This window comes from Mauremys reevesii, linkage group 9 (genome assembly GCF_016161935.1).
Source record: "Mauremys reevesii isolate NIE-2019 linkage group 9, ASM1616193v1, whole genome shotgun sequence".
In the NCBI taxonomy this organism is placed as follows: domain Eukaryota; kingdom Metazoa; phylum Chordata; order Testudines; family Geoemydidae; genus Mauremys; species Mauremys reevesii.
Genome location: NC_052631.1, coordinates 15,509,005 through 15,534,981, shown reverse-complemented (window position 1 = coordinate 15,534,981; position 25,977 = coordinate 15,509,005). Strand labels below are relative to the sequence as shown.

At 42.4% G+C, this 25,977-nt stretch overlaps 1 protein-coding gene and 1 long non-coding RNA gene across 6 annotated transcripts; one reads left to right on the top strand and one right to left on the bottom strand.

The window, feature by feature from the left end:
• Window positions 1-6,879: 6,879 nt before the first annotated feature.
• Window positions 6,880-13,898, bottom strand: EIF5A2 (eukaryotic translation initiation factor 5A2). Of its 3 annotated transcripts, none has more exons than XM_039490040.1 (5): window positions 13,696-13,898; window positions 12,740-12,932; window positions 10,533-10,637; window positions 8,569-8,700; window positions 6,880-7,761 (listed from the first exon to the last, which is right to left on the bottom strand). In XM_039490040.1, exons 2-5 carry the CDS (start codon window positions 12,902-12,904, stop codon window positions 7,702-7,704), a joined length of 462 nt encoding a protein of 153 aa, XP_039345974.1. In that variant the 5' UTR covers window positions 12,905-12,932; window positions 13,696-13,898; the 3' UTR covers window positions 6,880-7,701. The 3 variants fall into 3 exon arrangements, with proteins under 3 accessions (XP_039345974.1, XP_039345972.1, XP_039345971.1); XM_039490038.1 differs by having other exon boundaries at window positions 13,720-13,897; XM_039490037.1 differs by lacking the exon at window positions 13,696-13,898 and adding an exon at window positions 13,442-13,580.
• LOC120372701 lies at window positions 13,589-19,906 on the top strand. 3 transcript variants are annotated; one of them, XR_005585124.1, is made up of 4 exons: window positions 13,589-13,766; window positions 15,812-16,034; window positions 18,449-18,547; window positions 19,474-19,906. It is a non-coding gene; the product is annotated as an uncharacterized LOC120372701 (long non-coding RNA). The 3 variants fall into 3 exon arrangements; XR_005585122.1 differs by having other exon boundaries at window positions 19,417-19,906; XR_005585123.1 differs by lacking the exons at window positions 18,449-18,547; window positions 19,474-19,906 and adding an exon at window positions 16,785-18,441.
• Window positions 19,907-25,977: the final 6,071 nt, after the last annotated feature.

Here is a 25,977-nt window from a genome sequence, read left to right as displayed (position 1 = left end):
AATTTTCATTCAAGCACAAGACATCTTCTTTGTGGTTAGGGCACTCAGCCGGGCGGTGGTAGACCTGCAGTCAATTCCCTGACTCAGGCAGAATGGGAATTTGCACTCACAGCTCCCACATCCTGCATGAGTGTTCTAACCACAGGGCTATTGGGTATAGGTTGCACCTCGTTTTTTCTTGAGAAAAGACTGACCTGCTTTAGGCACCTAACTTCGAGAGGGTTCATGGCTGTGAATCTGAAGGGTAGAAAGGCACCTCCCTTTAGCCCACAGTTGGTGCTTAAGTCATTTGAGGGGTGGGGCTTAGACTCTACCTTTCTCCTCAGCATTTTCTATTGGCTAACCTGGGCAACTCCCCATGTAACATGCCCCCTTTTTTAAGCACCTCACTCTCCTCAGGCATTGTATAGGGAGCCCTGATGCATAACTTGGGGATGTAAATTCCACTTGGTGGCAGGGGGCTGAAAAGTTAAGTGCTGCAGTGCTCAGCCTAAATCCCTCTTATGAATCCCATACTTAAGTGCCTAAATTACATGGGCTTTCAATAGGACAATACGCTTGAAAATTTTAGCCCAAGTTGTGTTGAGTTAATCCATTGAGATTTATACAATCAGTTTAATGCACACGTTTTATGCCTCTCTGGTGAGCTACGACAGCCAGCTGTATCTTCAAAACAATAAGAAACATAGGCAGGCCCATCAAGAGAAATTTGGGGCCCTAGTACATCATATGTTCAGTGAAGCCCCCGCTCCTCACATTTCACTTTATTTACATTGACATTTTGAAGCTCCCCCTGTGCTCAAGGGCCCAGTACAATTGCTTCTCCCTCTCATCAGCTCTCAGTACAGGACACTTAAGAGAAGAAGTTGCATATTCCCAGTTCACACATAAAAGCATTATGAACATGTCAGAAATTAGCAGTGTGCTATCAATTTCCCTTGCCAGCAAAGTTAGTTTAAGAGCATCTTTACAATCTTGCTGACTGTGCTGGAACAGCTCAGAGGACTTGGAAAAGAATGTTCTAGATGTCTAGAAACAGGTAACGAGGGTGGTGGTGGTCAACAAGCATGTGGACAAGGGTGATCCACTGGCTAGTGTACTTAAATTTGCAGAAAGCCTTTAACAAGGTCCATTACCAAAGGCTCTTAAGCAAAGTAAACTGTCATGGGATAAAAAGGAAGGTCCTCTCATGGATCAGACGTAGATTTAAAAGATTGGAAACAAAGGGTAGGAACAAAACTACCAGTTTTCAGACTAGAGAGATAAATAATGGTGTCCCGCATAGGTCTGTACTGGGAGCAGTAGTAAGGTTGTCAATTTTGGTTAGCTATATTCCTGGAGATTTCATCACATGACAATCTTTAATTAAAGATTAATTTTAAGGCTGGAGACTCCAGGCCAGTCCTGGAGGAGTGGCAGCCCTAACCAGTACTATTTAACATTCATAAATGATCTGGAAAAAGGGGTAAACAGTGAGGTGGCAAAATTTGCAGATGATACAAAACTACCAAAGATAGTTAAATCAAATGCAGACTCTGAAGAGTTACAAAGGGATCTCACAAAACTAGGTGACTAGGCAACAAAATGACAGATGAAATTGAATTTTGATAAATGTAAAGTAATGCACATTGGAAAAACCTAATCCCAACTGTCCATATAAAAAGGATAGAGTCTAAATTAGCTCTTACTACTCAAGAAAGATCTAGGTCAGTGTGGATAGCTCTCTCTCCAAAAATATCCCCTCAATGTGCAGCAGCAGTCAAGAAAGCTAACAGAAGGTTGGGTATCACTAAGAAAGATATATTTTGTCTTATTACTTCTATATACATCCATGATACACCCACATCTTGAATACTCCAGGCAGAGTATTCACCCCCTCTCAAGAAAAAGATATATTGGAATTGGAAATGGAAAAGGACAACAAAAATGATGAGGGGTATGGAACAGTTTCCATGTGAAGAGAGAATAATAATACTTACGCCTGGGCTACACTAGCAGGGGGGTTCGAACTAAGATACTTCGACTAAGTTGCATTATCTTAGTTCAACTTACCTGGCTGTCCTCACGGTGGCAAGTTGGCTGCCACAGCTCCTCCATCGACTCCGCTTACTCCTCCTGCTGAGGTGGAGTATGGGCATCGATTAGCAGATCAATTTATCGCATCCAGACAAAACATGATAAATCGATTCCCAATACATTGAACACTACCCGCCAATCCGGTGGCTAGTATAGACGTACCCTGGGACTTTTCAGGTTGGAAGAGAGACAAGTAAGGGGGTATAGGATAGAGATCTATGAAAATCATGCCTTGTGTGGAGAAAGTAATGTGTTATTGACTCCCTTAATAGGCAGCAGGCTTAAAACAAACAAAAGAGTATCTCTTCATACTATGCACAGTCAACCTTTGGAACTGTTTGCTAGAGGATGTTGTGAAGGCCAAGCCTATAACAACACTCAGAAAAAGAACTAGATAAGTTCATGGAGGATAGGTCCCTCAATTGCTATTAGCCAGGCTGGTGGTCCTAGCCTGTTTGCCAGAAGCTGGGAATGGACGGATGGATCACTTGAGGATTACCTGTTCATTTGCTCTGAAGAACCTGGCATTGGCCACTGATCTAATCAAGTACAACCATTCTTATGATGCCTCTGTGCAGCATGTCACCCTATTTGTCTGTTATGTTAGAAGCAATGGATTAGTAATACTTTGTTTCCTCTCCTAATTGGAGGAAACAGAAATCTATAAGGAGCATGATTGCAGCATACAGCCAGCCATCACCGTTCCTTCTAAACTATCATTCAGTTTGTGAGGAAAGTATTTTTCCAACATCAGCAAAGCTTTTTACTTACTCACATACAAATAGTAGTTCCTGATGAAATCAGGTTCTTATCATGCCCATCACTATGGTATTTCTTTATTCTTGGAGAAATTTACAATATACACGTCAAGAAATAGTCACTGTGAAATGTTAGTTTGATTTTATTTCTTTTGACAAGAAAGTCGGCACTTCCCCCCACCCCCAATACAACTTTGACAAGCCCTTCTAGTTTAAAAAAAAAAAAGTTTTTCACATGGAATGAACAAAAGTATTGCTAAAGGCAGTGAATAAAAATAAATGGTATTTCAAGACTGGACCTTAAGTTTAGCTTCCACTATCCCCCTTGCTGTAACTAAAAGTCAAATGTGCAAACATTTCATAGAAACATTTAGCCAGCTTCATCATCTAAATGTTAAAGGGCCTTCTTTCAATCATCTTTTGTAAGCCAAACAAACTTCCCTTACTCTTAGTAACTAAGAACTTCACTATTACACAAATGAAAGATGTACAGTTATACCTTTCAAGTTGTTGGTTTTATGACTTTAAATATGTCTTCTACAATATATAAATATTTGAATCCTTCCAGCTGATAACCAATAGGTCTATTTGCTCACTTATCCCTAAAGACTAGATACAATAACTTACAGGGTGTTTTCCTTTTGCTATGATTAGTAAAATGTCATTGCATAAATACAGTAATTAAAACCTCTCCTCTTCCCTCTCCCTTTTTAAAAAAATACATTGACTAGTACTTGATATGTTTATAATATAGAATAATTTGAGAATAATGGGATATCATTTATTTTACAGCAATATGCAGCAAGCATTTAAACTAAACAAGAGAGTTTCTAAGTTTACACTGGTTATTTACCGCAATACAGAATCACCCTCAAAAGCCAAATACTTTAGGGTTAGACTACAGATGTTAAAATGAGACTCAAGAAGCTCTAAATGGACTGTGCAAAACTAAAATTCCACCATATGTTCAGCATAATATATTCATTAAGATTTATACCTTCATTAAAATTGTCTTGATACATAAAATTCAATGCGATACCCAACAGCCTTCATAGTAAGGACATACAAGAATTCAGGTTTGGAAAGAAAGATTCAGTAACAAACTATATTCTAATTATTCAACAAAAAGTGTCATTGAATTTTGAAGCCCATTTAATATTTTAACATGCTTGAATTCAGTAAACCTACTAACTACAATAGTTTGACCTAGTCCCAAATGTGATTCTTTTACAGATTATGGAGAGTACAGTATTCTAAGACTATACAGACTGTGCACCATCTTGGGAAAGATGCAGGCTACTATGGATCAGAAAAACCCTGTAAGAGACTTGCAAGCAGTTACTGTTAAAATAATGAACTTCAGCCCTGAGAACAATGCATTCAAATCATGGCTCAACTGGCAATAGTCTAATTGAAAAGCAACTATATCAAGCAAAAATTAAAAGGGTCCATTTAAGTTGTTAAATAATATTTACCAACACTTGAGGCAAAAAACAGCCTATAGTACATTTAAAGAATTGAAAAGACAAAAACCCTATAAAGACTGGTGCCATAAAAAAGTGAAAATATTTCCTACACCCTCTAGTTTTCCACCTTTTAATTTAGGGAACTGCAGCAGCTGCTAAGAGTTTGCAGTTTTCATGTTCTGGTAGCAGCAAGTTAATAAAACCCTTAATTTAGAAGCAAGTAGTACAAACCAGGTAAATAGATGAGATCTGTTTTAAAGTTTAGCTTTGAGAGCAAGACATTCACCCTCGTGTTTCTGAAGATGCAGCAGTTTGAATTGCTACTAGTAGCAAATTTAAGGTTTATTGACTTGACAGTAAGCTGAAATAGCTCAAACATTGGTTTTAAGTTTAGTAAAACATAATACTGTAACTTAACTGATGAAGTGTCCAAGATACTAGTAATAGATTAATTATTATGTTGTCATACATATGGAATTGCCTAGAGAAAATTACTTTCATAGATCTCAAAGTGCCTTACGAAGGCGGATAAGCAATAGGTATTTAGTTATATGCAAGACTGCTACAGAACCAGCCAACAGAACTCTTGCTTGGAGAAGTACTGCCATCTCAAACCTACACTTTGAAGAACTGCAGGCAGTGGTTAGTAGAACTGCCTTTTAACTTTAAGAAATCTCTCAATCAAGGGACTACTTTGAGATAGCTAGTCCTGTACTTTTTGGACACACTTGTGGATGAGCTGCATCCAATGTCTGATTGCATCAAATGTTTTAGTTGCATATGTGACCTTTAAAATTGTACTAACACAGTAAGAGGCTACACTAGTTGAATTTGTCCAGCCTTTGAACTATATTTTAATATATAGTTCTAGCAGCCAGAACTTGCATTAGCTTGGTTGTCAGTGCTAGACATCCTAGCTAGTTGCAGGCACCTCATTTTGCCCTTAAGACCAGGTCCAGAGGCACTGGTTTTTATTGACCCACACCATGAGATATTGAAACATCATAACAAGCACTGTTGTCCCCTCCTACCCCCCCACCCCACACTCCCACTTCCTGGTAGCCTACAGGAAGACAAGGAGTGTATTGAGGTTTAGCTCTTAAGAAAGCATTATAGTTTACACAGGTTTCAGCCTGTAATAGGGTGCAGAGCCTTGTTTTAAGAATCAAGTTTATTGTTGCATACGAAACAAGGTGCTATTTAGGAAGTTCAATCACAATGCCCTGTAAGCAAGGCAGAAATATGTAGTGATACTTGACTGCTGTAAGGATAGTTACAGTACATTGTGCTTTGGGATGGATTAGGTAGCTATTTATTGCTAGCCTGAGCTGCATGATGCTTGTCCCCTTCTATCATGGTATACTAGGCACATGCATACCTTCAGTGTGTCGGTTTTACTTTTCATCACTTAGGTTCACTGTAGTCTACCATGATGTAGACTAGGTTTCATATACAAGTTCAGCTTATAAAATAAGATAGTTGCTCTGCTCCAACCCCTTTAGTAGGTTGGAGAGTTCCTACTGCTATTTTAAGATAGTGTATAGTAGCATGAAGTCATGGCTCCTGCAGCCAATGAAAGATTATGAACAGTGTATGTTTTGCAAGGGCAGCATTCCAAGTATTTAAAATCGTCCCAAATTAGTCAATAGCCATTCATTAAGGCAAGTTTATAAAGCCGTTCATTAGAAGTAGGCTTGGAAGGACAGATTTTTAATCTGTTAGTAAATATCCATTTGACCATGCTCACAAACCAACTAAAACATCTACAGTGATAAACAAAATGTACAGAAAGAAAAATGCTGCTTGAGAACTTAGTTTGATTTAAGGACATCTAAATGTAGATTGACACATGATGTTGGCCATTTGTGTTTTAGAGATTTATAATTAACTTTGAATCTGACCCTGCTCCCAAATTTCCTACAACTGAAATTTAGAGTTTGATAAAAATGCTTAATATAAAAAAATCTAGTTCTGCCAAGCCCTATTATAGGAAAATGTGACTTGATGTTTAAGCCATGAACTAGTCTGAGAATGAATTTATAATAGAATGAAATTCGTGTGTAAGAGCACCATACAGAAAGCACAAGATGCTAAGTTAGTGACAATTCTGCCAGTTTTGCAGAGCCTTTCATGTTTGCCATTAATAAGTTAATGAAGTCATGCCTAAATACACATTTTTAAATGAGTCAGGAACAATTGCTAAATTGATGGCAACCCTATGTACCTTCTACCATGTTTATTTCTAGAACAGTTACATGTAGTAACTTAATACTACTCCTATATTTGAGCCATGATTATGTTTTATATTGATGTCTGCTGGGCCTATATTTTACTTTTATAAATGCAAACTGTTTTGCATTTGAAGTTAGATTTCCTTTATACAAGAAAAAGATGTGCATTTAAGTTCCAATGCTACAATTCATTTAAAAAAAAGTGGTCAAAAACCTATACTCCTTGTGCTACAAAATCAAAGTAGTTAGAACCTGAACATTTACACCTAACACTGGAAGCACTGCAAGAGATTTCTGTGGAGTTAATCACTCCTTTAATAGTTTCAGATAATACAATAAGAACTGAACTGCATTTTTCTATTTTTATTATTTTTTAAGTCTGACAAAGGCCTCAAGTGAAAGTCTGTCACTTTAACATCTAATCCCACCTATTTGTGCACCTTTAATCTGGCTATGTAACATCCAACCAACATTCTGACTGCCTGCCCTACACCAAAGGCAGATTGACATTTGTATAAAGTTACAATAAGCAAGCCAACAAGTTGGCGAAGGGAGATTATAACAAGAGGTAATACAGTTAGTTGCACATGGCCACCAGGACTTTGTCAAGCTAATTGGCATTTTTTTAATCACTTGAGTTTCGTGGTCTAAGAAATGTGATCAGCACCCACAATTCAGTGAGAATTCCAATACAAAAAGATATTATGTTTAAGTTAAAACAATTCTATATTATGTCAGTTCTAGCTAAATTTTATGGCAAAAAACTAAATGCTATTTATGTTCTAGGTTAATTTATAATCCTAGATACCATCTACTATTTTATCTAAAATCCCCTGAATACTGTACATTGTCTGTTTACACAGAAAAACATGTTTTGCCCAAACAAATAAAATATACCTGCTAATGAATGAAACCATCAGGTTTCTTGGACCCATGAACTGAAACCTACAGGCATGTTAGTTACACAATTCATAAGGAATTAAAACCTCAGTGATTATGAAAATTGCCAGTCAGCCTGCAACACTAATCCAGAATCCAGCACTATTTTGAAACAATCCAAAAAGAAATGAGGTTGCTTGTGAAGGCCATAGCTTTGGTGACAATCAGAACCAAATTTAAGATCTGTGGTTTGTCTGGACCTGAGCAATTGCTCGAGCCTGGAGATCCCATTTATTTGCAGGGCTTTATGGCTACAGCATATTCTTCGCTCATTGCACACATGACTGACACCTAGAGACAAAAGAAACATTAAAAATGTACGGATAACTTAATCACAAGAGACTTAAAACAAAAACTAATGGAGGGACTCCTATCCTACCTCCTCTTATTGAGGAAGTAGCAGTAACTACAGACAACATGGAAGTGTATTTACTCCATCTTTAAAACAGAAAGTTTTCTACACCTGGTCATGCCATCTGTGATCGTTCTCTCTGATGTGCATCCCTTTCTTTGCCCTGCTGTTTGGTCATCTGTTAGTGACTGGCAGCTCTAGGTTCTTCTCTCATAGCAGATGTTAGAGACAGCTAGACCTATCTATACTGACAAACCCTTCTAGTGGAGATGCAGTTTATACTTGCAAGAGCATGCTTTTGCACATACAAGATGGATTTATGTTAGAGCTTTTACCTTTACAGCTTTGTTGAGTAATGGTGTAATCCCCCCTGATGCTCTGAGCCCACACCACTATGCCAGCAAAACTGAAGTTTAGACCAGGCCTCAACTTGGCTTGTAATTTCTAGTTTGTGGAACAAAGTCTGGGCACATGCAAATGCAGCTGAGGTGAGAACCAGCAAGCTTTCCATCAACCACAGAAGGAAGACCACTGTTAATTGCCTGAGCTGGGCTATTGAGGTTCATTTCAAAGTAGCTATACTCCTAAATTTGGTAGGAAGGAGTTTGAGTGTGGGAAACTGGTATTCTCACAATCTGAATTTGGAAGCATAAGACCAGGACCATTCTTTATCAGACTCTTATGGAAAGTCTAGACACCCTTTAAACTTGCCTTTTAGTGGCACCTTAATTGCTTTCTGTTCTTACCTGTACATCTTCACCTGCATTGTATTTCCCCTCTATTTCTTTGCCTAGTTCACCTTCTGGCAGCTTCAGATCCTCACGAACATCACCGCTTTCTGTCAGCAGAGAGAGGTAGCCATCCTGAATACAGATCAGCTACAGGGAGAAGTTGGTTTTTAGAAAATTCATACTGCTAATTTGTCTAAATAGCAAGATTTGCTAGTTTGTATTAGTTCAGTGTATCAAAATATTGAAACTAGGCCATCCTGTTACTTGCTGCTTCTAATATCACAGTAGTTTGGAGACATTCTGCGTTAAGTCATGTTAATTTTGTTGCCTAATCAGAGTGCAAATCATGACATTTGACAGTTTTAAATGATCTTTCAAGAGAAGGGATTGAAAGCTATTAGCTTCTGCTAAGCTAAGCTAAGTTGCACATTTGTTTTCAGTGGTCAAGTTATTAAGCACAGGGGTAATAGTGTCCTGAATGGTAGCACAAAACTACAAAATAAATAAGCTAACTTGATGATTTAGAGAGGCTCTCTAGATCACCACATCTGAATGAACCACTGCAGTGGTTTTTAACTCTAGCTCTTAAGTGCTGCTTTACAAGGCAAACACAAGGTGAGTCAGGAAGAAAATTTGACTGCCATTTTCTGTATGAAAGTTAAGCTATTTCTAATTTTTGAATGGTAATAGTTAAGAAAATAACTAGCTTTGGACACCAAAAGGCTGGAATTTCCCATAAGAGTGCATCACATAGGATATAGGAACTTTCATATCTAGAGAGGGCCTTACTTCTCAGTAACTTACTAGAGGGACCTCTAAGTGAAGCTAAAGAACCAGGACAGTAGTCCTAAAAATAAAAGTGGGAACCTCAAGCTCTATAAAATTGTGATTTAGCACTTGGCATGTAGAACCAACAGCTCTGAAGAACAGTTACTATCCAGAACATGTACACTACAGGCTGCAGAATACATGATGCACACCAGGGCAATAAAGAACAGTCCACCTTGATTAGGAGGTTTAGCATTAGTAATCTAACCATGTGACCTTGAGTTGGCCAATTAATACTAATTGAGAATGTCACTTCATCTGGACAGAAATCAACTAAATAATAAGATGAACACCACCATATTTTGCTACCATCCTCCATAATTCATTATTTCAGAGTGATCCACCTTTTGACTTCATTTGCACCAAGTTGCTGACTGAATTTCTAGTGTCCTTAACTCAGTGCACTCTGAATTCATCACAGCTGTTGCTTCACACAGACTAAAAGCCTTAATAGAAGTGACAAGGCTAGAATCTTGACTATCCTAAGATGTTAATTATGTTATGGAGAAGTGAAAAGTAGACTGGCAGGTGGCAGAGATTTGACGTCTAGTTAATTTGTCAGCATTCTTCTAACACTTCAAAAAAGTTAACAAAAGAAATTTGTGAACCAGTTCCCTGCATCTACACTCCTCAATAGTGTTCAGGAGGATCAGAATGACTTTGGAGCAGTGCCATCTAAAAGGTTCAAGTCAATTTCAATTCAAAAGAAATTCAATAGGCAGAATCAGATACAGCCAACAGTAAATGTGCTGCTCTTAGGAAGTCCTGAAATCTTACCCAAGATAGTCTTTCCCAGCCCCTGTAGTAAAGATACTTTCCTATCCTCCAGTATACAACCATTCTCCTTTCCCCATTATAGAGTCATATTACTATCTTGTACTCCCTGACAGCATAATGAAGGTAACATCCCAGACTTCAGGCCAAAATTTTAGAGTGCACTGCTAGTATGCTCAATAAGGGAGCAATAACTACCCTCAGAAGAGAAAGAAAATGGGGTCTGAAGTGGGAGAAGCAACTTTTTTAGTTTAAACTAGCTAAAAAAATTGACATGCAGTTTAGGAGTAGAGCTCAGTTACTACAAGTAAATTAAATTGGTCATTATGGCAACAGTTAGGAAGCTGTCTAATAGCACCATTGGTAAACAGACTCACTTGATAGTCATTCCTCTTGATATTTGGAACATCCATGTTATGAGTAGATGGGCAGATATCTTCATATTTTTTGCCAGTGAATATATCAATACCAACCAAATGAACCTGAAAGAACAGTAGTAAAAAGCAATTAGTTTTTCCTCCAATTAGGATCAGTCACTGGCAGCCCGTTGTGCAAGGCAACAGTTTCAGTTACTGGTTCAGTTTACACACAAAACCAATTCCACTTGAACAGAAGGCACAAGAATTTTATTCCAAGAGTTTATGGGTAACCCTGAAAAAGAAAAAGTTCTGCTTATACCCTTCCCCCAACCCCCGGTCACATATGAAGATTGTCTGAACCATGTGTCACAAAGGAAGATTGTAAGAAAATTAGAGCCTTGGTATCCCAGTTCTACAGTGAACTCACTAGATTTGAGACTAAGGCTATGTTGGTTAGGAGTGTGAAAAAGATTTCACTCCTAACTAGTATAGCAATGCCAAAAGGTCTCTTTTCCCAAGCCCACAGTAAAAAGTGTGTGCTGGTATAGATATATACTTACAAACCTTATCTTGGGCCAGGCCTGAGAGGTGAGAGGGAAATGGGATTTAAGCCCTTCTCCCCCAGTATTGGGGGCATTTCTAGGAACTCCCCAGTATTGCCAACACCAAACTAACCTATTCACAAGTCTTTTTGCTATGGCCTTAGATCTATTTGTGCTGTTACATGTCTATGCTAAGACTCCCATGACTGCCAGACTGAACTGAACTAGTATTATCACAATGGAATGTAGACTAAACTCTGGTATAACCAGGCTATCAACTGTTAACTCCAACTAAGGTCTCTCTGTCCACCCTTTTAAACATCAGAATCTGGGCTGTTTCCAGGTCACTTAAACTAAGAGACCCCAACGAACAAGGTGGTTACCTGCCCTTATCTTTATTTTCGTAATTATTTCAGGGCATCTTAGCTACTGGTAGGCACTGAAGACATTAAAAACTAGCTTTAAGAACAGTTTCTAGAGAAAGATACTAACCAAAAAGATACTAACCAAAGGTATGTCTACACTATGGCCTCTACAGCTGCATAGCTACCACAGCACTGCTGTAGCACCATAGCACATATGCTCCCTGCATCAACAGAAAACATTTTCCATTGATATAGGTAATCAACACACAGCCTTGACTGATGTGTCTAGTCAACCTATGGAGATGTAGACCAAGCCTGAGGGTATGATCAGAACTTTTTAAAGTCATGAGAGTGTGTGTGTGTGTGTCCCCCCCCAAATAAACCCACATATCTCCTTACTGCTCCCAGGGGTGGGTGTGGGTCTCAGATTTTTTTTTTGTATCTTTAGTTAATTGCTGTTAGCCTCTATTGTTTAGATGACAGACATACCATAGGCTTCTAATTCAAGGCAGCAAGTGTAATGAAGACTTAAGTACTCAATTAGCATGTGGTAGAAGCCAAGTATGTGTCACCTAGAACAGTGGCAAGGGAGTGTCTACACCAGCCTTCAAAAAAAAAAAAAAACACACACACACACACACTAATTGCTAGTTAGCTAGAGACACAAGAATCTAAGTGAAGCCATACCAAGAACTATTGCAAAGTATGTCTACTTAGCCAAGCCATTTAGATAGTCTCAGAAAGTGAGTGAATGTGTGTGTGATGGGGGGGCATAACTCTTCCACACAGTACTGTACCTTAATTCGAGATTCTTGTCTAAATTAGGATTTGGAAAGTCTATTAAATGGGTTATACTGAGTCCTTTAATATGTCAGAGGCACCTCCAGTTATCTACAATAGGCTGTTAACATGCATTACTCAACACCTTCCAAATCCTCCTTTAGGCAAAGGCTAGTCTGTAATCCCTCTACCTTCTCAGAGCACTTCCATCAAATCCATAAATTCTAGTTCAGCCCCATGCAAGTTTCAAGATTCCTCAAGCAAAAGGCATAGGTGAGCTCTTGTCTTGAATATTACCCCCACTGTTTATCACTTGCTGTAGAATTGGGATTGAATAGTACAGAAAACTTGCTCTGGGGCATGGGCACACTGGTATTATGTACATAATTCCGTATCTAAGGATTTGACAGGTGATTTGTGCAGTGTGTGTATATAATTATTTTTTTAATACACACACACTTATATAAAACATAAGTAAGTGAGGGAGGAGATATTCAAGGCCAAAAGCAAAAGGTATGAGTGTGCCAGTCTTGTTTACCTTGGCATGACCGTGCTTGCCAGTCTTAGAGGTTGACATTTCAACAATTTTGCAAGGACGTCCCTTGAGCACGACGAAGCCGTTCTTGCGCAGCGCGGAGCATTGCATGGGGTAGGTGGAGGAAGCACCCGCATCTCCAGTGGTGAAGTCGATCTCATCGGCCATGGTGCGCTGGGTCCGTCAGTGGGTACCACTAGAGAATAAGGAGAAGACGCAGCTTTTACCAGCAACCAGACAGCTCAGAGACACGTGGCGGAGGAGGGGGGGGGGGGGTGTCCCAGAGCTGGGGCCGCAACCCGAGCAGTTACACAGCAATTAAGCAGCCCCTGAGCCCGGGCCAGCCGCGGGGGTTGAGCTGCAGTGCACGTGTCCTGCCCCCGCGCTGAGCGGCGCGGGGAGCCGAGCTGCGCCCAGGCTGGCGGGCGGCTGGCTGCCCCGGGCCGGCCAGCGGCGCCAGGGAGGCCGCCAGGGCACCCGGCCCTGCCCACGTGCTTGTGGTGACGCCGCTGCAGCGCCCGGCCGGAGCGCGGGGACAGAGCCGCCCTGGCCCCACACGGAGCGCGCGGGGCGGGGGGGGGCGAGAACCCCACGCCGGCCCCCAACCGCCCACGGGGCTCCCGGCTCAGAGGGGGGCGGCCCGACCCCGCGCCGGCAACTCCCGCGGCCGGGAGCGGCGCGCGCCCGGCCCAACCCGGCCCTTACCCGCCGATTGGAAACGGAGCGTCGCTCGCTGCGCACACGCGCCCGGCCTCTAGCGCTACGGCAGCCGGGGGAGGAAGGGAGACAGGACAGAGCGGCAGAACCTCACGCGCACTCCTCTACTCCCCCGCCCACCCCCTTCCGCTTTGTACCCGCGGGCGCAGCTCTCATTGGCTGCCAGGAGGTCAGGTTAGGCGGGGCTCTGTGTGCCTCCGCCCCTTCCATGTGACCCCGGAGCGCACAAACTTCCGGCTCACCCGCGCGCCGCGCCCCGCCCCTACCGTGACGATTCACCGCCGCTCAGCATTGGTTGGAGTCTGACCACGTGGTACGGAAAGTTCACTTGCCCCCTCCTCGATCCGCCTCTCCTCCACATGCCTTAAAGCAACGGCACTTCCGCTTGGGGCGTCTCTCCAACCAGAAACAGGTTTGCCCACAGGCATGTAGGGATGATCCCCGTCTCGCCTACTATGGAAAGCGGCTTGGGTCACAATACCTCCTCCACCCCCCCCAGCAGCTTGTCACGTGACGCTGGCGGCCATTACTACCGAGGCAACTTCAACGCGTGTAAAGGGGCCCTGCACCACTCCTCTTCCTGATGATATCATTAGTATTAGTAAAAACAACAAGACGTCCTCAAACCTATTAGTATTATTAGTATTAATAATAAGCAGTACTCACCTACATTCATCAGGAGTATTTCTTGCTCCTTTTTGCAGCACTCAGCAATTCCTGATCTTGTACAGAGATGAGAAGATAAGGGACATTCCTTGTAATAAGGGACTGTTGGCAACCCTAGGCATAATTGGCATGGTCCCCCCCACCACCTATGAAACACCAGGCCTGGAGTGAGCCTCTCACCTCGCATTCTACCCTTGCCTCATTTCGGAGTTTAGTAGCCAAATGCGCAGAGCACTAGCTCAGAAGCAGCTATCGCTCACTCAACAGAGAGAGACGGTAGGCCAGAGCTGACCAGGCTGACTTTACCACACTGCCTTTCAGATAAATGGGCCAAAGTATGCTTGTCTAACTTGTGCTATGTGGATCTTTGTCTCTTTCTAGTGGTTAGATGCATACAGAGGCTTATGAGTCGGCTACTACCACCATCCTAATATGCATTATTATTGTGCTCTAGTAAAGGTTTATGCTTTGAGATCCCAGGTTCAGTTCCCATAGCTGAGTGAAGAAGGGGCATCATTATATTTGCTATGCTCTTTCTAACTACTAGGTTGTACTCTGCTAACAGAAGCAGGAACAGAACCCAGGAATCCTGCTACCTAACATTCTAATGCTGGTTCACAAATAAAAACAACAAGGAGTCCTTGTGGCACTTTAGAGGCTAACAAATTTATTTGGGCATAAGCTTTCATGGGCTATAACCCACTTCATCAGATGCATGGAATGGAAAATACAGTAGGCGGGTATAAATATACATCATATGAAAAAATGGGAGTTGCCTTACCAAGTTGGGGGGCAGTGCTAACGAGGCCAATTCAGTTAGGGTGGACGTGGCCCTTTCCCAACGGTTGACAAGAAAGGGTGAGTATCAACAGAGGGATGGTGTCAAGTCTGCAAATTAATTCCAGTTCTGCAGTTTTTCACTGAATTCTACTTTTTAAGTTTTTTTGGTTGAAGAATGGCCACTTTTAAGTCTGTTATTGAGTGTCCAGGGAGACTGAAGTGTTCTCCTACTGGTTTTTGAATGTTACAATTCTTGATTTCTGATTTGTGTCCATTTATTCTTTTGCATAGAGACTGTCCGGTTTGGCCAATGTACATGGCAGAGGGGCATTGCTGGCACATGATGGCATATAGCACATTGGTAGATGTGCAGGTGAGCGAGCCCCTGATGGTGTTAGTCTGATGTGATTAGGTCCTATGATGGTGTCCGTTGAATAGATACGTGGACAGAGTTGGCAACGGGCTTTGTTGCAGGGATTGGTTCCTGGGTTAGTGTTTTTCTTGTGTGGTGTGCAGTTGCTGGTATTTGCTTCAGGTTGTGGGGAGCGGTCTGTAAGCGAGGACTGGCCTGTCTCCCGAGGTCTGTGAGAGTGAGGGATCGTCCTTCAGGATAGGTTGTAGATCCTTGATGATGTGCTGGAGAGATTTTAGTTGGTGGCTATAGGTGATGGCTAGTTCCACAAATAATTGTATTCAAACTTATTATATCCCCACTTCAGGCTACTCCTCATAGAGGATAACAGCATGCCTCCCACACCAGTCACTCCAACCTGCTGACATGTCTAGGAGGAAAAATACATTTGTTAGCTTGAGAACACAGGAATAATTATTAAAATGAATTTATATTGCAAAACATATTTAGAGATGAATTTGGGTCTTGTGTTAATATTTGTTTTGTTATTCTATTTTCAGTGTTTGTATTCTGGCTAACAGGAGCTGCCCCTTTGAGGACAATGTGGGGCTGAAGGTGGTGTTTGAAGATGACAGAGTTGTGTGGGGGAAGTGTTGCTTCTGTATGCAGAGATTGGAAGACTCATGAATTAGCCTGTATCTACACTACGGGTGCTGCAGCGGCAGAGCTGCAGCTATGCATCTGTGGCACCATAGCATAGACACTTCCTACAGCAACTGAAGGGTAAGTAATCTACCTCCCTGAGTGGCGGAGCAATCAACAGAAGAATTCTTCCATTGAGGTAGCTGCATTAGGGTGACCAGATGTCCCGATTTTATCGGGCCTGTCCCGATATTTGCTTGTTTGTCCCGCGTTCTGACCGATGTATCCCTCCCCAAATCCCTGCCCTGGCCCAGCCTCTTCCCCAAGCACGCCGCATTCCTCCTCCCTCCCAGGCTTGCACTGATCAGCTGCCCCCCGCACTCACCCTGCTAACTGCTCCTGTCCAGCTTCTGGCGGTGGGGGGGTGCTTGGCGGCTTTTTTTTTCCCCCCGTCGCAGGCTTTTTTTTTTTTTTTTACTCCACTCCCGCGTCCCGATATTTCATCTTTGTCATCTGGTCACCCTAAGCCGCATCTGTCAGCTTATCTATGGTGTGGTGGTGTGACTTTTTCACAGCCACTGAACAACGTAGCTAGGTCACTCTAAATTTTAAGTGTAGACCAGGTCTTAGCCATCTTGCTTTAGCCTAAGGGCTTATCTATATGGGGAATTTACCAGAATAACTATGCTGAATTATACTGCTATAGTTATGCTTCTACATTTCCCCATGTAGATAAGTCCTTATTCGACAGAGTGTGACCACAGCATTTGAGTTCCACATCCTGGCTGTCATGCCCCATGTTCACACTGACGCAGTATCTAATAATGAGAGAGACAAAGATTTCTGGTTGTTTCTCATGTTTCATGTGCTTTTACATCCTTGTGCTGTCAGGTATGGGTCCCATTCAGTCTAACAACTGGAACTGACAGATGCTGTGTTTTATGGAGACCATGTTTCTCTGGCATGCAACTGCCAAAGCTGCTGCCAGGGGGTGATGTCACGTGTTTCAAGGGTGGCTTTTTGCCCACAGAAGATAGTGGCAGCTTGCTATTACAAGCAGAAGGAGTAAAGGCCAGCACCTTGCGGACACAGAGACATGGATTTAGTTGATGTGTTTTTCCCCTGTGGAGATCAGAGCTGGATCAGGACTACAAGCATAGAGTGGTGGGAATCCATTATGATGGAAATATGCAATGACCAGCAGTGGGCCCCAGACTCTCATACGAGGAAAGCAACATTCCTTTAGCTGTGTGAGAAGCTTACCCCAATCCTTGGACTCCAGTACACCTGAATGAAAGAGGCAATAACACTCCAGAAACAAGTTGCTATTGCCCTATGAAAACTGGAACCTTGGACTGCTGTAGATCTGTTGGTAACTGATTCAAAGATGGCTAATCCACAGTTGGCATCATGAACAGGCAATTATCACTCTACTGGTAAAAGTTGCCACAAAAAGCTGAGCAGCACTGGTATGGGTAATAGACATCTATCTGTCTAGACACTTCATGGCCCCTTCTTGTTGCTGTAGCCAAAAACCTCACAAACACCCCTGTGAGGTGGAATAGTGCTGTTATCCTCATTTTATAGGTGGGGGACTGACGCACAGAGACAGTAAGTGACTTATCCAAGCTCACCCAGCCTGTGGTGGAGCATGACATTGAATCCAGTTTACTATTATTTTTTATTTGGATTTAAGTAGAGGCACCAGTCAGAGATCAGGGCCCAATTGTCCTATCGCCATTTAAGGGTATGTCTACATTACAAGTGCTACAGCAGTGCAGCTGTAGCACTGCAGCTATGCCACAATGGTGCTGCAGGTAGGTGTTTGCTACAGCGACGGAAGAGCTGTTTCTGTTGCTGTAGTAAATCTACTCCCTCAAGACACAGTAGGTAGGTCGACAGAATTCTTTCGTCGACGTAGCAATATCTATAGCGGGACTTAGGTCGGCTTAACTACATCTCTCAGGGGTGTGAATTTTTGAGGGATGTAGCTAGGTCAACCTCAGTTGTTGATATTAAAAATCAGCACTAGGAATCAGGAAATCTGGGCGTAAATCCCAGCTCTGTGCCGTACTACCTTTGTGACACTAGGGAACATTTTTACGGAGGTAACTGTCCATTCTAGGCAGATAAGGCCTGAGCTACACTCAGATTTTGTACAGTATAACTTACAGTTAGGGGTGTGGGGTTTTTTTCTGAAGTGATTATAATGGTACAACCTCTGGGATGGATGCAGTTATGCCAGTACAAGTAGATGGGAATAACCTATATAACATTTATAGTTGTGATAAGCACATTTAACAGGTATAACTGTACCCACACTAAGGGGCTGGTAGTTAAAGTGGTGCAGACATGGTCTTGTGGGGATGGAAAGTGAGAGCTTTATGTTGTGACGTTTCACCACGGTGCTTTGACTGTATCACAGTGATTCCTTTGAAACAACCTCCATTCCCCTCACGCAATCTTAATATGTTCCCCTCCAAGATAAATCCATTGAACCTCACACAAATATGAGACAGGTTAAATGAATAAAATCAAGTAAAATGTGGTTTCAGGTTCTCCAAAAACATCTGTCATCTGAGGTTGTTCCTGTGAGAAGCCTCTGTTCAATGGTTTCTGCTGCACTTTACTACTTTGATCTGCAGATGGTGCTGGTGAGTTTGAAAGGAAAACATCTAAAGTTAAATGTGGCATTAACAGAGCCTATTTATGATGCTATGTATTTGTAACAGGCACAGATTGGCTAATGGTGTTGTAACAATCTTGGGGTTTATTATATAACAAACCAGTGAATGAGAAACGAATAAAACTTTAATAAAACAAACTGGAGAGTGTCTCTGGTGAACAGCCCTGGGGTGTTCCCAACCCTTACCCCCCTTTCCGGCCACATCTCCAAATTCCCACACTCATAACACAGTCCCTTATGAGGGAGTATCTCCAAATCACAATAGTTCATAAACATTTACATCTTCCCATTTAAAGAAAAAAGGATTATCTCTCTCTCTCTCTCTCTCTAAACAGTTAACAACTATCTAATAACACATATTCAATTCTCAACCCATCTAGTACATTTCTATAAACCCAATGTCTCAACTACTTACCAGCACCTCACTGTGGAGTTAGTCTTTACCACTCACTTTCTTGTAACCCCTTCTCCAGGCAGGCTAGCAAGTCTCTGTGAGTCTTTCAGGACTTTTAGGTTTTGCCTACACTAGCACTTTTGTCAGTAAATTTTTTGTTGGACGGGGTGTGAAAAAAACACCTCCCTGGCAACATAAGTTTCACCAACAAAAGTGCTGGTGTGGGCAGCACTACGTTGGCAGGAGAGGTTCTCCTGCCGACATAGCTAACACCGCTCGTTGGGGGTGGTTTAATTATGCTGGCAAGAGAGCTCTCTTCCGCCGGCAAAGAGCGGCTACACGGGAGACTTTACAGTGTGTGGCATAGCTATCACAGTACAGCTGTGCCGCGATGAGGTCCATAGTGTAGACATAGCCTTAATCTCCCGCTCTTATTTCATTAGAGCCTGAGTTGTTTTCTTGTTCCTTGACAATTTCTCCTTTGTGCCTCGATGATGAAGGATCAGTCAGCTGGGAAATGCCAGAGTCCACCTCAGCTGTCAATGTGTTGGAGCTTTCTGGGATTACTCGTCGATCCCTTCGATTACATCGCAATGTGTCCCCCTGGTCTGTCTGGACTACATAAGACCTTGGATTCAGCTGTTCTCTAATGGTACCCCTTTGGCCCAAGTATTAGAGAGTTGAGTCCTCAGGCACATTCTATCACCTGGGTTAAGAGATGGGAGATCATGGGCCCTTTTGTCAAAATAATATTTCTGCTTCCACTTCCGAATTTCTTTCTTCTTCTGTATGGTTTCATTGTTACGAAATTTCAGAAGGTTAGCATTAATTGGTAAATTGGATCTGCTCCTTCTTCCCATTAACAGCTGAGCAGCAGAAAAGCCATTCTCTAGAGGTGTATTTTGGTAAACCAATAAAGCTTTATACAAATCATCTCCATGGTTAAAGTCTTTTTTCATAAGGTTCTTTTGCGTCCATATAGACTTTTCCACAAATCCATATTATTGGGGGTAATTTGGACTTGATATTTTGTGATGAAAATCCCAGTCTATGGCAAATTACCTAAAATTTGCACTGGAAAATTGTGGCCCATTATCTCTAAAGTCTTCATGTGGTCTGGAGAAGATTCCCTTCATGCCAGCTATCACTGACTTACTATTAGTACTGTGCAGTGTGCAAATTTCTGGATACAGAGAATAATAATCTGAGACTATTAAATAATCCTTTGATTGCCAGATAAATTAGTGCCGACCTTTTGTGGAACTGGATGAGGTCTCAGTGGCTCTGCTTGTTGGCATGGCTTGGATCAAGCAGGAAAAGCAGTTTCCCACCACATTAATGATGTTGTGAATGATCCATGGCAATACAACTCCTCTTGTGTTTGTGTTTGCACTTCTCAATTCCTAAATAACCCTTGTGGGTCTTCTGTAGAATTTATTTTCAGAGATCCCACTTTTTACACCATGTAACGAGTTTGGGGTTCATTAAATAACCAACCAGTGAATGAGAAAGGAATAAAATTTAATTAAAACAAACTGGGGAGCATCTCTGGTCGTCAGCTGCACACAGCCATGCGGTGTTCCCAACCCCTGCTTCCAAGGCACATCTCCAAATTCCCGCACTCGCATCACGGTCCATTGTGAGGGAGTGTCTCCAAATCACAATGTTTCATACACATATCTTGACAGGTGTCATGGGGATAAGTTCAGAACTAGAGACCTGGGGTTACAGATTTCATTCCAAACAAGCTAGTTGGGATAAATGGGCTAGAGAGTGTTGACGCCTCCAACATTTTGCAGGCTCTGTTTAGCTGAGTTGATTGACAGCAAAATGCCAACCTATGAGCTTCGTCACCCTCTATATTTTGAATCACATGTTCTTCTGATGTGGTGGATTAGTATACAAGTACGTACTGAGGCAAAAGTGGCAATGAACTAGTCTGACATCAGACCATGAAGTTGGCGCTCATGTCCTCTAAAGGTAACAAGCAGATTTCTGTGTTTCAATGCAAGTATGTACTGCAGATGGCTATGATAGGAGCTGATATTTCTCCGTATATTGGGGGGAAGCACAAAACAAGCTTCTGCATTATCTCCTTTGCAATGAATACCATAAGTACACACACACACACACACACACTTTCAGAGGTGCTGACTGCTATGATGTCACAAATACTTCCATACAGCTAGACAGATGGAACCCAAAGCAGAACAAGGTCTGCTAGTTATTTTTGAAATCCCCAATTCAGTTGCTATAATGCTATTAGTAAGCCAACGGAAGCCGCTTAATATTCCCCCCAACACCTAATTAAGAGCATGCCTTCTTAATTGCGAGAGGAACTACATTCAGTGCAACGTACATAAATGACTCTAAACAATAGGCTAATAGTGAGTACCATTGTGAAAAATCCAAGTGGCACCTCTTGTTGTTGTCTGCAAACCTGTTCTCTTCAGTTAACATCTGTGAACTGATATTTGCTGGCATTCATTTTGCATTGCAAGAACTTTTTTTCACTTAAAACAACTTCTTTGCTCTATTGTGGCTACTAAGCAAATCAGTTTTAATGTTTTAAATGGGCCGTTGCTGATTTCTAAAAGAAGCTTTAATTTACTAGGCATCCATCTGTCTAGACAGGGGCGGCCCCAGGCCCCAGCGAGCCAAGCGCGTGCTTGGGGCGGCATGCCGTGGGGGGCGCTCTGCTGGTCGCCGGGAAGCCGCGGGACCAGTTGACCCTCCGCAGGCACGCCTGCGGGAGGTCCACCGGCGCCGCGGCAACCGGCAGAGCGCCCCCCGCGGCATGCCGCCGTGCTTGGGGCAGCGAAATGTCTAGAGCCGCCCCTGTGTCTAGAGCAGCGGTTTTCAAACTTTTTGAGCCGAGCCCTCTCCTTTAGTTACAATTTTTGGTTGTGCACCCCCAATACTTGCCCCTCCCCCTAAGGTTTTCTGGGTGGGAGAAGTCAATGGGCATGGAGGCGGAGCCAGCACTGGGCATGGAGGGACTGACACTGACCCATAGGCTGGGTGGCCCGCTGACATGAGTCGGGGGGTGGAGGTAGCACTCCCTCCTCAAGCCCCAGTGTGCGGGGCTAGCCCAAGCCGCCTGGCATCACCACTCGCCTCCCCGAAGGTTCCTCCATGCCTCCTGGGAGTGCGCACGCCACTGTTTGAAAACCTCGGACTTAGGCACATGCTTAACTTTAATGGATTTTGTATAAAGTTAAGCACATGACTAACTGTTTTGCTGAATCAGGGCCTTGATCTCTGCCAAATTCATGAGAACTTTCGCAAAGGAGCTCCCACTTGTACATGACTTCAGCGGGAGAGGAACACCTCAGAAAGTGCATAGCACCTCGAAGGACTGACTGCGCCCTGAATAATAGCAGGCCTGTTGACTCAGTCTCTTTCTCGTCAGTTGTTTGATTCAGTGGAAAGAGGGTACCCAGTTGGAAGGAAATCGTGGAAAACAGCATGAAGTGGGGCAGAAATAGATTTATGCAAAAAAAAAGTTAATGAGTCCAAATGTCCTGAGCTTGTTGGATTAGGGAAATCAAGCTAATTTTAAAATTATGCTTAGAGAGTTGGAAAGTGGATGTTGTCAGCCATTTATCTGACAGAACAGAGAAGTACTAATGGCAATAATCTCAGTGCATTAGGAAAACACCATCAAAGCTCTTGCTGACAAGATGCTTTTCCAGGGATTATTAATTATAATGTGTTATTAGCTAACTGCAGCATGGGAACATCCTTTGCATGTTAACTAAAGTGCAACAGCCATTTAGCTAATAAGCATGACTTGGTCTTTTAAATGATCTTAATGATTAGCAAGTTGGTAAAACTGTAACATTTTAAGATAAACATAATGATTGGACGAGCTGTATATCAGGAACAAGTTTAAGCCAGAACATGCAGATAAAGGGTACAGGTTCTAAGTGCCAAACTGATGTGATGAGACATCAGTAAATATGTTTCTAGATATAACAAACTCTGTAATGACCTTTTTCTTTGCAAGTCACCAGACATGGTAAAGTACACTTGCAATAGCTTGGTCTAATGTAGAACATTAACCCTACAACATAGATAAAGGCTTGCACGTCATATAGTATTAATAGTCTGGTCAGCGCTGGACCACACAGTGATAAAAACAGCTTTTTCTATGCTACAGCCTGCACAAGTGCTACCCCTAGCAGAGGAGCACCCCCTGGGAATTCTGTGTCTGAAAAATCCTTGTGTACACATAACCCTTTTATCTAGAGGAGTCTAGCGGGGAGTGAAATGATTTTGAATAAAACTGATCATGAATGTTGTTCAGGAACGGTGCAAAGAGCACAGATGGGATTCCCCCACCGTAATTCTGTAGCTCATGGACTGTAAAAGAATTTAGATGCTTTCCTTTGTGTCAGCATTAGCTGAGAAGCTAACAAAGTTTGCCCAGGAGCTCTGTACCAACAGAGCCGAGAGTGTGTGTAAAGGTGATGCATATTCACACTGCCTGATTCACATAATGTTATCATCAGCACATGGGAAAAATAATCATACATACAGCAAAGATAAGAAATGAATCTGTTGTGGGATAGTGGCTGCTACCTTTTCTGGACTCCTTCTCCAAGCCATACAGTGATGCTGGCATACCCACTGCCAGATTTTGCCAAGGCTTTAAGGCCTCAGCCAAGCATTGACAAATTCGTTGCTGGAAACCAGTCCAGCTCACCTGCGTGTTAGTATGGTTCAGATGGGTATTGAACTTATAACAATGGGTTTAGTATTTAGACCTTTGTGAAATGCTTGTAAGGTGCTACATGTATTAATCCTACTTATAATGTCTGTATCCCGTGCTATAAGGTAATGCTGAAGTGTTTGGGCTATAGCTGTAAAATGTTTGTTCTGAACTATGTAACTCACCAAACAAGCAAAAACTGTACCGGGTGCAAAATGCTAAATCCCTATGAAAATGTATTACCTAGTCCCCATTAGGAAGGACTATCAAAACTAAATGGGCCATGGTGGGACATCACAATACAAAGACTTTGCTAATTGCCCCTGTACACCCATGGAGAGGCTACGTGCAAAAGGGCTCGTCCCATCAGCGTGAATGCTGGAAGAAGGAAATCAAGAAACCCAACAAGAACATTTTTCATCTCTTTTGCTGTCTGGATTCTGACAGGGCCGGAGCTATGAAACAGAAATAGAGATCCCCAAGGTCAACCTGGGGTACCCCTAAAAGCCATTCAGAGCTGACAGATTACTACAGCTCTGTCACCTGTTAAAACTATAGACAGTAACTTATTTATGGATTTACATTTGCTTGCTTTAACATCGTAATAACTCTTTCATTTCTTTTCTTCATTAATAAATACTTAGTTTACCATAGGACTGGCTACAAGTGATGTCTTTGGTATGAGATCTGAGGTACAAATTGACCTGGTCTCGTGGGACTGGAAGCAACCTGAATCTTTTGTGAACTTTGATGTACGGCTACCAACTAGTTTTCCTGGGTGGCAAGATAGACTGGAGTGTCCAAGGGGATTGTCTGGGACTCTGTGGTAAGACTGTTATAGTGCTTTAAGAGTTTACATTTGTTACTGGGTTGGTGAAATCTAGTTATAGAACATACCACCAGTTTGGGGGTCTCACCCCTGCTTTTTTATACTCTGTCCTGAGGTTGGCACTCACGGTCATGAACCATTTCAGACAGTGTGACATGGACAACGCTCCAAACTTCAGTACAAAGCTTCATAACAATGTGGGGTAAAATGAGAGAAAGACTGCTTAAAAATACAAAGTACTTTCAATGGAGCCATTTTACAAAAGGGCTTCTGACTCTTTGGCTAGATGTTACTTAAAATTCAGGTATACATTTATCAGTACATGCTTTTTTCAATTAGTCTAATTTAATACATATATTAATTTAATCAGTGCTTTCACTATCATTCTTGTACAGACACACAAATTCTTCCTGCAGGAAAACCAAGGGCTTGGCTACACAGCCCTGTAGTTTGGACTACAGGGGTGTGAATTGCAGCACGTACCAAAGTGCTGCACTGTAAACCCGACTCCCACCCTGTGGATACTGCAGGTGTGAACTAAAAGGTACCTAAGTTCATGTGAATGTAGCTTTCTTCAAACAGTCTATGTCAGCAGTGTCCATACTGGGCAGTTTCAGCACAGCACTTTCGTGTGTACTGCAGTTCACACCTCCACAGTCTGAATTACTGGGCCGTGTAGAAATAGTCCAAGACTGGGTGTCCTCTCACCTCTAAGGGCTTGTGTCTACACTGCGAAGTTGTTGACAAAGCTTTTGTCTTTCACAGGTACTTAAAAAAAGCCCCCTCACCCCACCCCTGCGAAAGACAAAAGTTTTGCCGACGCAAGTGGCAGTGTGAACGCGGCTTTGTCGGCAGCAGCACTTTCCTTCTGACAAAGCTAACGCCGCTCGCGGGGCTGGAAGTATTGTGTTGGCAAAAGTGCCGTGGTGTAGACAAGCCCTAAGACACTACTTTAAACCTAGCTCAGGCTGACAGTGATTTTTATACAGACTTAACACCACTGACATCCATCTTTATGAAACAGTGTGAATTATGTACGTAGAGCAGAACAGAGTTCAGCTGAGAGTGATATAAAAGTCTATGGACATTTGTTATCTCATGTTATACAATCTACATGAATGTCTCCAAGAGCATCTTCCTGCTAAAATCTAGCTTTGTTTTGCCTTGAAACATTTGCAGCACCCTGTTAAAAGACAGGGTATGTCTTCACTGCAGAGTTAGCTCAAATGCTTTTGTGGGTTTTAGACCAACCGTCTGCCATCTACACACAAAAACCTTTTCCTGAGTTTGGAGGTACGTTAAGCCCCGGCTAGCTGGGAGGAGGGTAGGGTGGGTTAGAGCCCGTGCTCTGCTGTACCTAGCTCTGGAAGGAACCTTTGCGGCGAGGACATAGGCTAAAGTTCTCCAGTGCTGTCCCACAATTCCCCCGAAGGACAGACAGGTTCTCCTGCAATTGATTGG